An 11,480-nucleotide genomic window follows, 5' to 3' on the forward strand; every position below is an offset into this window, starting at 1 on the left:
GCCAAAGTTTGTGACTCCCTAGGCTAGAGAAAACAGGGAGGGATTAGGGGTGTTTATATAGTCAAGGAAATGGTATCTTGTGGGCAGCAGGGATCCACAGAAGGTGTTGGAGCAGGAGTGGGGCTCTAGGTGTGTCAGTTGTAGGCTCTCCAAGCTGGATCGGTTCTTAGAGAACTATCCATTCATCAAACACTAACTGAGCCTGGTAATGTTCTGGGTGCTGGGGCTACAGCGTGGTGCCAGGCCAGGTGTTGCTGCATAGACAGATGGGTTCCTAAGAGTGAGTGCTTTGCATTAGGAAGGGGATGGGTGTCGCTCTGGAGAGTGTGACCCAGAGGCAGCCCTTCTGGGAGCTGGGCCAGGCTTCCAGCTGCAGTCCCGAGGGGAGGCATGGGGCTGGGCAGAGTGAGAGAAAGGGGTAGTGCAGAGAGAAGCTGGGCTGGGGTACAGATCCTACAGGGTCCTGAGGGCCCTGCTGAGGCATCTGGTCTTTATCTTAAGAGCAATAGGGAGCCATGGAAGGTGTTTGAGCAAGGACATGATGTGATCTCATTAATATTAACAGATCACTCTGGCTCCTGTATATACGAGGGACAAATCAGAAGGCCAAATGCGAGTGCAGGAAAACCATTATTAAGAGGTGATTGCAATTGTCCATGGGTGAAGTGGCGGCCTTCAAGGCCCCTGTCCTTCTCTGACCTCATCTCCCACCGCACTGGCCTCGCGGCCAAACACAGCAGGCTCACTCCTACCTCGGGGCCTTTGCACTCACCGTTCCTCTGCCTGGCGAGTCCTTTCCCCAGATTTCCCCAGAGCTCACACCCTTACTCCCCACTCCCCAGGTCTTTGCTCAAATGTCACCTTCCCAAGGCCTTCCTGAACATGCTAGTTGGAATTGTACCCCGCAAGACTCCCAGGCCCTCATCCTCTGTGCTTGTTTCACATCCCTCGTCGCACTCCAGCTCCCGCGACAGGACACTTACCTGTTTGTTGCTGCCTCCATGCGGGCAGGAACCTCTGTCTTGTTTTCTGAGGCATCCCTGGCATTTACCACTGCACCTGGCACATAGTAGGTGCTCAGTAAATGCTTGTTGAAGGAGGCAGAGAGAACTGCATAGATTCAAGAGACCCTTAGCAACTACAGCTTCCAGGGCTTGATGCTGGGATGGCTGAGGCTCCGGAAGACTCCCAGGTCCCTAGCTTGAGACCCTGGGTGGGAGCGAGCACCATGTGGGAGGCTGGGAATGGGGGTGGGGGGCGGGCTAGGCTTTAGGGTCCCAGTGGGGTGAGCTCTTCATTCAACACATTGAGATGGAGATATTCAGATGTCTGGGGCATCAGGAGCTCCAGAGGGTGGGTCCCAGAGAGATTTAGGGGATGCTGGTGGGAAACCAGCAAAATTGGGGGCTCCCGCAGCAGAGCTTGCAGAGTGAGGAGCAGGCTCAGGAACCCTGAAATTTAGGGAACATGGGGTCAGGCCAGAGTGAGGCTGGAGGACATCCAGGACAGCCGGATCCCAGCTGGGAGGCGGCGTTCGCAAGGGAGGGCGGGAGAGGGGAGTCAGCCCAGTACAAGCCCTGCAGGTCCTTGACGCAGCCAGTGCAGGTGCTCAGTGACCTTGCGGGGTGGGGAGGGACGCTGGCCAAGGAATGTGCAGTGTGCGCAAGGGCTGGGAAGGGGATTGGGGAGTGTGGGACAAATACTTATTGAGCTGCGGCTGTGTGCCTGCCGCGGGTGAGGGTGGCAGGAGCCACGTCTGAGACTGCCATGGGCAGCACGTGGGGAGGGAAGTTAAACAGCAGGGCGGGTGCAGGGACTGGGTGCAGGGCAGGCGGGGGCGCTGCTGAGGGAGGGAGGGTTTCCAGGCTGATGGGACTGGGGCAGAGGCTGAGGGGGTGCGGGTGGTTCCCTGAGGCTACAGCCAGAGGCCTCCCCACCCCCGCCAATGCCCACATAGTCACGTCGCTCGTGCTCTAATCATATTAGAGTTGTCAGAAATTCCTACCCGTTTATGGGTTTTGGCCTCAGACTGCGGGCAGCAAATATGGGCTCTGTCAAGTGTCACATGACCCTCTGTGCCGTGACAGTCTCCTCACTTGTAAAATGGGGCTACTCTGTACCTCTTCGTAGGGTTGTGAGGAGGATTAAATGAGTTAATCCATGTGAAGAGCTGAGAAAAGGACCTGACATGTACCAGGTCCTCAATACATCCATTCATTCCTTCAAAAGATATTTGAGGCCAGGTGCCATGGCTGCGGCTCACGCCTGTAATCCTAGCCCTCTGGGAGGCTGAGGCGGGAGGATCGCTTGAGGCCAGGTGTTCAAGACTAGCCTGAGCAAGACCAAGATTCCTACAAAAAATAGAAAAATTATCTGGATGTGGTGGCACACACCTGTAGTCCCAGCTACTCTGGAGGCTGAGGCAGGAGGATCGCTTGAGCCCAGGGGTCTGAGGTTGCCATGAGCTAGGCTGATACCACTGCACTCTAGCCCAGGTGACTGAGTAAGGCTCTGTCTCCAAAAAAAAAAAAACAAAACAAAACAAACAAACAAAAAAACGACCCAGAGACCCTAGAGCAAACCAGAGAAGGTACTAGATGCTGTCCCTATGGGCCACCGAGTTGAATTAGGAACATGCCAGGGAGACGGCCACTGTCCCAGACGTCAGGATGCCTGGGGCTGTGTTTTAGTGGCCTGGGGAGATCCAGGGCTTGGGTGGCTTATTCTTCCTCTTGTCTCCCTAGCTTGCCCTTCCCCACCTGCGGAAGAGCAAGGGGAACATCATCAACATCTCCAGCCTGGTAGCGGCGATTGGCCAGTGCCAGTCAGTTCTCTATGTGGCCACCAAGGTACACCAGCCCCTGCCCCTTCCTTCCCTCCCTTCCTTGCTCCCATGGGCCTTGGCTTTGAGACCAGACACTTTAAGAGCGGGACCCAGCAAGACCTTGGCTGGGAGAATGGCACATCCAACTCCCACATTCAGCCCCAAGGCATAAGAACCCATGACAAATTGCCACCCCCCAGGTTTGTCCCGAGAAACAGAATATGGTGCATCCAAGGAGAGTGTGACTTATCCATTCTGATGCTGCTGCTCGATGCCGCCTGCTGGAGGGAGAGGACAGGAGGGGCACTTGAACTTTCTCTGGGCCCTGTTTTCTGCAGGGGGCAGTAACAGCCATGACCAAGGCCTTGGCCCTGGATGAGAGTCGATACGGTGTCCGAGTCAACTGGTGAGCAGCTCCAATTCGACTGAGAGCCTCCTGGGGGAACCGGGAAGTCTGGGAGTGAGCCCAAGAGGCAGCATTTGAGACAGACTTCTCTGATCCCCTCTCCCTTCCCACAGTATCTCCCCAGGAAACATCTGGACCCCACTATGGGAGGAGGTGGCAGCCTCAACACCTGACCCCAGGGCCGCAGTCCTAGAGGGCACCTTGGCCCAGGTAGGAGCGGGGGCCATAGGCAGGGGGAGGAGGTGGCTTGGGGGTGTGTTTGGCCATCAAGTGGGGCTCCTCTTCACCCCCACTTCCCCCTTCTCTCCCCAGCCCCTGGGCCGCATGGGCCAGCCCGCTGAGGTGGGGGCTGCGGCAGTGTTCCTGGCCTCTGGAGCTACCTTCTGCACAGGCATCGACCTGTTTTTGACGGGGGGTGCAGAGCTGGGCTACGGGCGCAAGGCCGATCCGGGCACCCCCGTGGACATCCCTACTACTCTTTCCTGATTTCTCACATTTCCACCTGGGCCTCCCTGCATAGGACTTTCCCCGGCCCCCAAACTCCAACCTGCACCATCTGCCTCCCAGGTGCAGCCCCTAACCCCTTAGACTTTAAGCCCACTTAGGAATGTGCCAGATCACCCTCTAGTTTCCTGTAAAAGCAATTTGCAGCCCGAAGGAGAGCATCGTTGTATTTATTTCCCGCCCTTTGTAGGAGTCCTTCTGCGACATTGCCTCCCTGAGACTCTACAGTTCCCCTACAGGCCAGCAGGTACCTGATGTTGCTAGTGCCTGTCGCCTGTCGCCAGGGGCTCCTGGAAAGGTAGAGCAGTTTGGCTTCACCTGTGCGCTAATTAAAAGGCCCGCAGGGGAGAGTAAATTTAGCGCTAATTAGGAGATAATGGAGGAGAAGCGAAAGGGCCTTCCCTTTATTCTTGGCCTTGGGGAAACGGAGTTTTGACCTTTCCCGTGGAGCAGGAAGGTGGCTGGCACTAAGTCCAGAGGGAAGAGGAAGTGGGGGTCGAGACATCTGGGTCAGAGGGAGAAGATCGGGGCCGAGACCCTTGGTTTGGTGGAGGAGGGCACTGGGGGCTCCCCGCCTAACGAGGAGCAGATCCCGTATTCCCCTCGTGGGGCGCAGGGCCCAATCCGGGTTACGCCCCCCAGGTGAGGGCGGGGCTGCAAAGCTGCTGCGGATTGGCTGCGGCGGGGGCGTGTGCGGCAATCGCTGATTGGCCGCGGCGTGGGCGGGAGTCTGGGCACCGCCCCTACAGTCCGGGCTAGTGGCAGGGGAGGAGGACTGGGGAGGGGAGAGGAAAACACGGGCCACACCCTGAGGGGGAGGGTTCGAGATTTGGGTGCTCGGGCCTGTGGCTGTTAGGGGTGAGGGGCACAGTGACCCGGGGACACGATCTGGGGGCATTGTGGGGGTACAACTTGGAGACAGAGTGTGCCAGGGTGGAACTACGGAGGCACAGTGGTCAAGGGACCGGATTTTGGTGTCATGGGACCCCGGATGCAGGAGTTTGGGGGACACAGTGACCGAGCAACACAGTATAGGGGACACTGCCGCGGGTTTGAATTGCTGTGGTCAGAGAGACCCTGAAGGAGACGTTCGTGCGGGGGAGTGACCGCGAAACACTACTTTAGGGGCTGTTATCTGAGGCTCACTGATGACTGGAGGGTTGAAAATTTTCGAGCTTCTCAGGAGAAAGGGACTGGAAGCAGCCATGGTGAACCGCGTGTATTTCTTTTTTTTTTTCTTTCTTTTTTTTAAAAAATTTCTTAAAGAGTTTCAAAGAATCCACATACATCCTTTTGTTGGTAAGAAAAACTATATTCAAACAGGGGCGTATCCGGGCTGCAAAGTGAAGCTCCCCTTCGCCCCTACCTACCATCTAATTCAGAAGCCCTTTCCCAAAGTCCCATCCTTTTCCTGCGCATTTCCGTGACGTATGCGCCACCGACATTCACAGTGTGCCCTTCCTTTTCACAAAGGCATCGTGATACACGGAGCTTCCTGCTCCTCGCCTTTCCCCTTTCTCACCTCGGGCCGCTTATCCTCGCCAGCGCTCGGCGACGGTCCTGTGAAAATGCATTTTTGAAAACCGCTGTGTGCACGCTCCTGCAGGGCAAGAGTGTGGCTGGAACAGAGCTTGGGTGGGGACCGTTTCGATTCCCGCCCCCTGCAGCGCAAGCGCTCTGCAGCAAGGCCCGGCTTCCCGCGGGAGCCCCACAGCTGGGGAGGCCTGGCGGGCCTGGGGTGCCAGGCAGGCCGCCATCCCGCGGGAGGGGGCGTGAGCGGGGCGGGGCCGGAACGTCTTTATCCCCGGCCGCGCCCCGGGCGGGCGCAGTTACCGCCGCACGGATCATGGCCGCAGCCGCGCTGGCGCAGGTGGGTTCGCAGCCCCGCGCAGGGGTGCTGGGGGACCCTGGGGGGAGGCGCACTTCCGGGAAGACCACTCGAGCGCCCCCTGTCCGGCTTGGCGCCTCTCCTCTGGCACTGGGGTTCCGCTGCGGGACGCCGAGGAGGATGGGACCCCTTGGAAAGGAGCTTCGGGCTTTAATGGGGGAAGTGGGTGGACGCTGATAGGGTGGGCACGTAATTGGCGGGGAGGTATAAAGCGGGAAACATAGAGGGGGACCCTGTAATGAGAGAGGCAAGGGACTGGGGCGGGGGTGGGGTGGTAGTGGATTGGAGAATGTAGCCCCGGCGGGGGGGGGATTAGGGAGGGAACAGTCAGCCTGTGGGGTCTCTAGAATGAGAGGCCTAGGACCTCTAGGCCTGGGACTGGGACGAGGGCACAGAGTTCAACCCCAAGTCTCGACTGGAAATTGAACCCAAGGTCTTATTTTCTTGGAAATAAAGGTAGGTAAAGGATAGATGCGAATGATGTGTTTCCAAAACCCCTTATCTGAAGTCCGCACCTGGGTTGGAAATTGAAGCAGCCTCTCTTTTTCAAAATGACATAGATCCTCCAGGCAAGAGAGGATCTGTTCTTACTGATAAGATGTCAAACAGCAGACTTTCCCAAGAGTCTGTGATTTTAGAGGACAGCGTGTCTCAGGAAGGAAACAGTCCAAGAAAGGGGTCATTACAACCCTTAACAGCTGCAGCACACATAATCTTGGGAGAATTGTTTCCTGTTAACTGCACCTGACTTTATCTGAGTCTTTTACCCCAGCTCATGAATACCAGGGCAGGTTGTTATGTTTCTCTGGCTCTTAGTGACTGACAGGGATAGAACTGGGATATGACAGGAGCAATCTGGGCTTTGATGGTGACATTCCTGGGCTGTGGCGGGACCGTCCTGAGCCAGTCCTGACAGGTGCAGTTGGTTGGGGCTGTGATGTGGAGAGTCCTGACATGGCACAGTTCTGGTGTAATAGGATAGTCCTGAACTCATAACTGGAGAGTCCTTGGCTCTGATGACAGTTTTATTCTGTAACGGAGATAGTCTGGGGCGGAGTCCTGAGCTGTGATGTATAGTCCAGGATTTTGATATGGGGATGGTCCTGGGGTGTGAAGGGGGTGGTGCTGGGCCATGGCAGGGACAGTCATGCAGGGACTGGCCTAGGCAGTGACATGGGGACAGTCCTGGGGTCTGAAAGAGACAGGGACTATCCTGGGCTATAGTGGGGGAAGGTGCTGGGCTTTGGTGTGGGGGGGGACATTCCTAAACTGTGTTGGGACAGTACTTGCCTCTGGTGGGGGTGGTCCTGGGAAGTGATAGGGACAATCTAGGTTGTGATGTGGAGAGTCTTGGGCTGTCATAGAACAGCTCTGGTCTGTGACAGGAGAATTCTGGGCTACAAAGGGGCAATTTAGATGTGAGGAGACCAGTCCTGGGCTTTGACAAGGACAGTATTGGGCTTTGACTTGGACAGTGGAGCTATGACAGGCACAGTGCTGCGGTTTGATGAGACAGCTTAAGCTGTGATGGGAGCAGCCCTTGGCCGAGACAAGGATAGCACTATCCTACAACCGGGTCTCTCCTGGGCTGTGATGTGGGGACAATCTCGGAGTGTGGAGGACAGTGCTGGGCTTTGATGGTGCTACTCCTGGGTGGTTTGGGACATAGTGGAGAGCCCATGATGTCAGAGAGCCCTGCATTGTGCACACCTGACCTGCACTCATTTCTTAATTCAGCCCCAATCCTTTTACATGCTTTGTTCCAATGGGTCATCTGCCATCTGGGGGGTGGTGGTGTCTCCTTTGGGCCCAATCCCAATGGCTTGGGGTATGGGATGGCGGGGCGCCTTCCTTGAGCTGAGGGGAGCCCCCTGCCCCTAGAGAAATGCCCCGAGGATGAAGGCAGCTTCTCCCATTGTCACAGGACCTCTGTGGCCTGTGGGTATTTATACTGGCCCAGGCACTTGCCCAGCAACTTCTCTCTGCCTTGTAGGCATGCGCTGTGTCCTTCTGCCTCTCCTTTCTCTGTCTCCTGGATGTCTCTGTCTCTAGGCGTCTGTGAGACAATTTCTCTCCAGGTGTTGATGTCTCTGTCATTCCCAGTCTTTCTTCATTTCCCTGGGTCATCTCTTCCACTCTGGGCCCTGCCATCTGCAGTCTGGTCTTTGTCTACTTCCCTCCCTTTTCCTCATTCTATGTCTCATGGCTTCTCTTTATCCCACCCTCAGTACTTTTTCTTGATTTCTCCAGGGCTTATTTCTTTGCCTGAGTGTGTCTCTCTCTGTTTCTTATTTTATTTATTTATTTATTTTTGAGACAGAGTCTCACTCTGTTGCTGGGGCTAGAGTACAGTGGCGTCAGCCCAGCTCACAGCAACCTCAAACTCCTGGGCTCAAGCGATCCTCCTGCCTCAGCTTCCCCAAGTAGCTGGGACTAAAGGCATGTGCCACCACACCCGGCTAATTTTTTCTATTTTTAGTAGAGACAGGGACTCATCTTTGCTCAGGCTGGGCCATGGGTCTCGAACTCCTGAACTCAAGCGATCCTCCCGCCTCTGCTTCCCAGAATGTTAGGATTACGGGTGTGAGCCACTGCGCCCGGCCTCTCTCTGTGTCTTGTCTCAGTCTCCCTCTCTTTATGATCAGATCTATTTTGGGATCTCTTGGCCTCAGTTTCTGTTCTTTCCAATTTATGTTCCACATTTCTGTGTCTTTCTCGTTCTTCCTCTTCCTTTCTTACTCTTTTGTTTTCATCTTGGCTCCCTCTGAAGGCCGCTTTCCCGCCCACAGGCTGGCTGTCCCTGCGCTATGCCCATCCTCTCTCCACACTGTGGGTGTCCTGGGCCTTCCAGGGCAGGGGCAGAAGCCTGGCCGTAGTGCTTGCTATGCAGGCTACATGTTGCCACCTAGAGGCTGCGCAGGGCCCCACACTCTGATCGTCCCGGAAGGCCTAGGGGCCCCACCCCCTCAGGACTGCGCGGCAGCCTGGCAGCCCCTGTGTCCCCAGGACGCACCTGCTGACCAGCGACTGCTGCCATTCATGTCCATTCTCACCTTCCGGTGCCGGCTCACCCAGCTCACAGGGCAGGACAGGCTGGGCCGTTCCGTATCCGTCCACCTTACAATTCAGCTGTGTCCCGGCAGGGCTGGAAACAGAGACATTGTGAGGTCAAAGATCACTGGGGAGGAGCCACCATGCTGGCCATGGCCAGACCTGCTGTCCCCTGCTCCCCGCAACGAGGCCAGAAGGAAAGTGTGCATCTGAGCTCTGTCCAGTGACGTCCGGGGCGGCCCCCAGGTCCATGTGGCTGCCCCTCAGCCACTGGGCCCTAAAGGGAATCAAAGTCACTGCCAAAGTGGTGCCCAAGGTGTGGGGGGCTTGAGGGCTCCCAGTGATCCGAGCCCAGTTGATCTAATTACCCTGAAAGAATAAGCACTTAGACCCCTGGGTCTGAGGGAGGAGGGGCTGGGGGCCTGGACTGCTGAGTCCTTGGGAAAATGTCCTGCGCGTCCCTTACTCTTCTAAGGCTTTTCAGGGGTTGGGTCCCGGGAGGGCGTCACTTACCTGTGCACCTTCCCTTGTCGTCTTCTCATCTGAGCTGATCTCAGGGCTGGTGCCAAAGTTCCCTGGGGTGGGAGGTGCTTGCATTTGACTTTGCCCCATGGTGGAGGGGGGACCAGCTGACTCAGCTCTGTCTGGGGACAGCCCTCATGGGGCTGGAATTCCCTCCACTACAGGGGCAGGGACTTGGCCAGGGCCACATGCCTGGTCTAGACTGTACTGGGATTGGGACAGAGTAGGCCAGAGGGACCTCCCAAGTACAGAAGGTGGCAGATGGGGTGCCAGGGGCCCTCCTTTCTCACTGCTGGCCTCATCACCTTTCTTGCTTCTCTCTCCACCCCAGATCTGGGCCCGAAAACTTCTCCCTGTCCCTTGGCTTCTGTGTGCTCCCAGGAGATATGCCTCCTCCAATTTCAAGGTGACAGGAGGGAACAGTATCCTTGCATCTGAGGGAGGAGGGGGCCTCCAGATTGGGTACCTCTCAAAGGGCCACAGCCCAGAGCTGAAGGTGGGTGGAAGTGGGGTGGCCTCATAGCCTGCCCTCAGGCATGGGAGAGATGAAACCACAAGTCCCAGGAACCTCTGGGGTGACAGGTCCCCCTTCTCTATGGGTCCAAGGCCTAGAGCTTCATGGGAGTTGTAGTTTTTCAGTTTGGAGGTTGTGGCCAAATTCCAGGACACCCAGGTCCCTGTCTTTTCTCAGGCTGCAGACCTGCAGCTGGAAATGACACAGATGCCTCATAAGAAGCCCAACCCCAGAGAGCCCCTGGTGTTTGGGAAGACGTTCACCGACCACATGCTGATGGTGGAATGGAACGAGAAGAAGGGCTGGGGCCAGCCTCGAATCCAGCCCTTCCAGAACCTCACGCTGCACCCGGCCTGCTCCGGCCTCCACTACTCCCTGCAGGTGGCACGGCAGCCAACCTCTGTCCTCTGTCCCTGTCCATATCTCTTCCTCCTTGCTGTGTCTCTTGCCAGGTGAACCTCCCTGGGTTTGTTGTTCGCGTGTTTCTTCTTTCTGTATGTTCATCATCCATATTCCGAGGTCGTGCACACTCCAGGCCTTGTGCTGGGTGACGCTGGCTTCGCCAAGATGAGCAGATCTAGTTCCTTCACTTGAAAACTGCACACTTTGGTCGTAACTTGGTGCCGTTTGTGCTCTGACGGAGGTGCTGTGGAGGCCAGAAGAGACCCTGGTCTAACTCGAAAGAAAGTGGGGCCTCTCCTGGCAAAAAGGGGAGCTTAGAATGTTAGGGGGAGAAGGGATAGCCAGTACAAAGTGCCGAATGGGAGAAGAGCCTGGCACACTTGAGAGGAACTGTGGGAGTGGAGTGTGGCAGAGGTGACCGAAGACTGTCAGGGCCGCAGAGGAGCAGAGGGGTGGGGCCTTGTCCGAGGGCGCTGGGGGCCATTCAGGGCTCTGAGCAGGGGAGGGGCAGGGCCAGGTCTGGGTGAAGGAAGAGCACTCCCAGGCCGTGTGTGCAGGGTGCGAGGCGGAGGCCAGGAGACCGGGCTGGGGGAAGGTCTGGAGGTCCAAGCTGGGGCCAGAGTGGCAGGGACGGACAGGAGAGGACAGGGCAAAGAGATTCAGGGACACGGGGACCGACCGGGTGGGTGAGGGAAGGCAAGGGAGGGCCGAGGATGGTGCCCAGGTAGGCCGTGTGTGGGCCTGTCCCCACATGGGGACCCAGGAGGAGCAGGTTAGTGGCACCTGGTGAGCATGAGAGGCCTGTGACATTCTTAGAAGAGAGATCGAGAAGGCATTTGGTTTCATGACTTAAAACTGGCTGAAAGCAAAGTCTTCACGAGGAAACTTCAGTTGAGACAAGATTTGGATGAGCATTTTATAGCTGCAGTCACTCCAATTTGCAGTTCTGGTGATTTTTATCCTCCAGGGCGTGATTCTGTGACATGAAGCTTTGCTTTTCTTCCCTTCCCCTTTGCTTTTCCTTGCCTTTCCACTGCCTTTCATTTCATTTTGAGGTTGCCTGGTTCCCCCTGCCCCCAACCTACTCTGGACATTTAACTAGAACCAGTCAGTTCGGTCGCAAGGAGACACACCAGCCACAGCAGTAGACACTCAGGTGAGGACATAATGGAGGACAGACAGGCAGGATCACATCCGCAGATCCCCCAGCAAGGCGGTTAGTAGGAGACCACCATTCACTTCTCCCTTCAGCCCAGCACAGCAAGTTTTCCTCTCGCCGGGGACCCAATGCCTTTCTTTAGTTGAGTGAGGCAGATGGAGTGTCCCGTGGCATACAAAACATACATTTCTTTTCTTTTCTTTTTTTTTT

General features: G+C 56.4%; 2 protein-coding genes across 2 annotated transcripts in view; both read left to right on the forward strand.

Annotated features, from left to right (window-relative positions):
- The window catches only part of HSD17B14 (hydroxysteroid (17-beta) dehydrogenase 14), a 14,259-nt gene extending 10,379 nt beyond the window's left edge, over positions 1 to 3,880 (forward strand). Inside the window, exons 6-9 of the mRNA XM_012643216.1 lie at positions 2,745 to 2,849; positions 3,163 to 3,230; positions 3,344 to 3,440; positions 3,543 to 3,880. Coding sequence (XP_012498670.1) covers positions 2,745 to 2,849; positions 3,163 to 3,230; positions 3,344 to 3,440; positions 3,543 to 3,716 — 444 coding nt within the window. The 3' untranslated portion in view covers positions 3,717 to 3,880. The remainder of the gene's footprint in view (positions 1 to 2,744; positions 2,850 to 3,162; positions 3,231 to 3,343; positions 3,441 to 3,542) is intronic.
- Positions 3,881 to 5,106: 1,226 nt separating this feature from the next.
- The window catches only part of BCAT2 (branched chain amino-acid transaminase 2, mitochondrial), a 14,605-nt gene continuing 8,231 nt past the window's right edge, over positions 5,107 to 11,480 (forward strand). The window contains exons 1-3 of the mRNA XM_012643215.1: positions 5,107 to 5,604; positions 9,527 to 9,601; positions 9,887 to 10,090. Coding sequence (XP_012498669.1) covers positions 5,581 to 5,604; positions 9,527 to 9,601; positions 9,887 to 10,090 — 303 coding nt within the window. The 5' untranslated portion in view covers positions 5,107 to 5,580. The remainder of the gene's footprint in view (positions 5,605 to 9,526; positions 9,602 to 9,886; positions 10,091 to 11,480) is intronic.

Source organism: Propithecus coquereli, unplaced genomic scaffold (genome assembly GCF_000956105.1).
Source record: "Propithecus coquereli isolate 6110/MARCELLA unplaced genomic scaffold, Pcoq_1.0 Scaffold193, whole genome shotgun sequence".
NCBI lineage: Eukaryota > Metazoa > Chordata > Mammalia > Primates > Indriidae > Propithecus > Propithecus coquereli.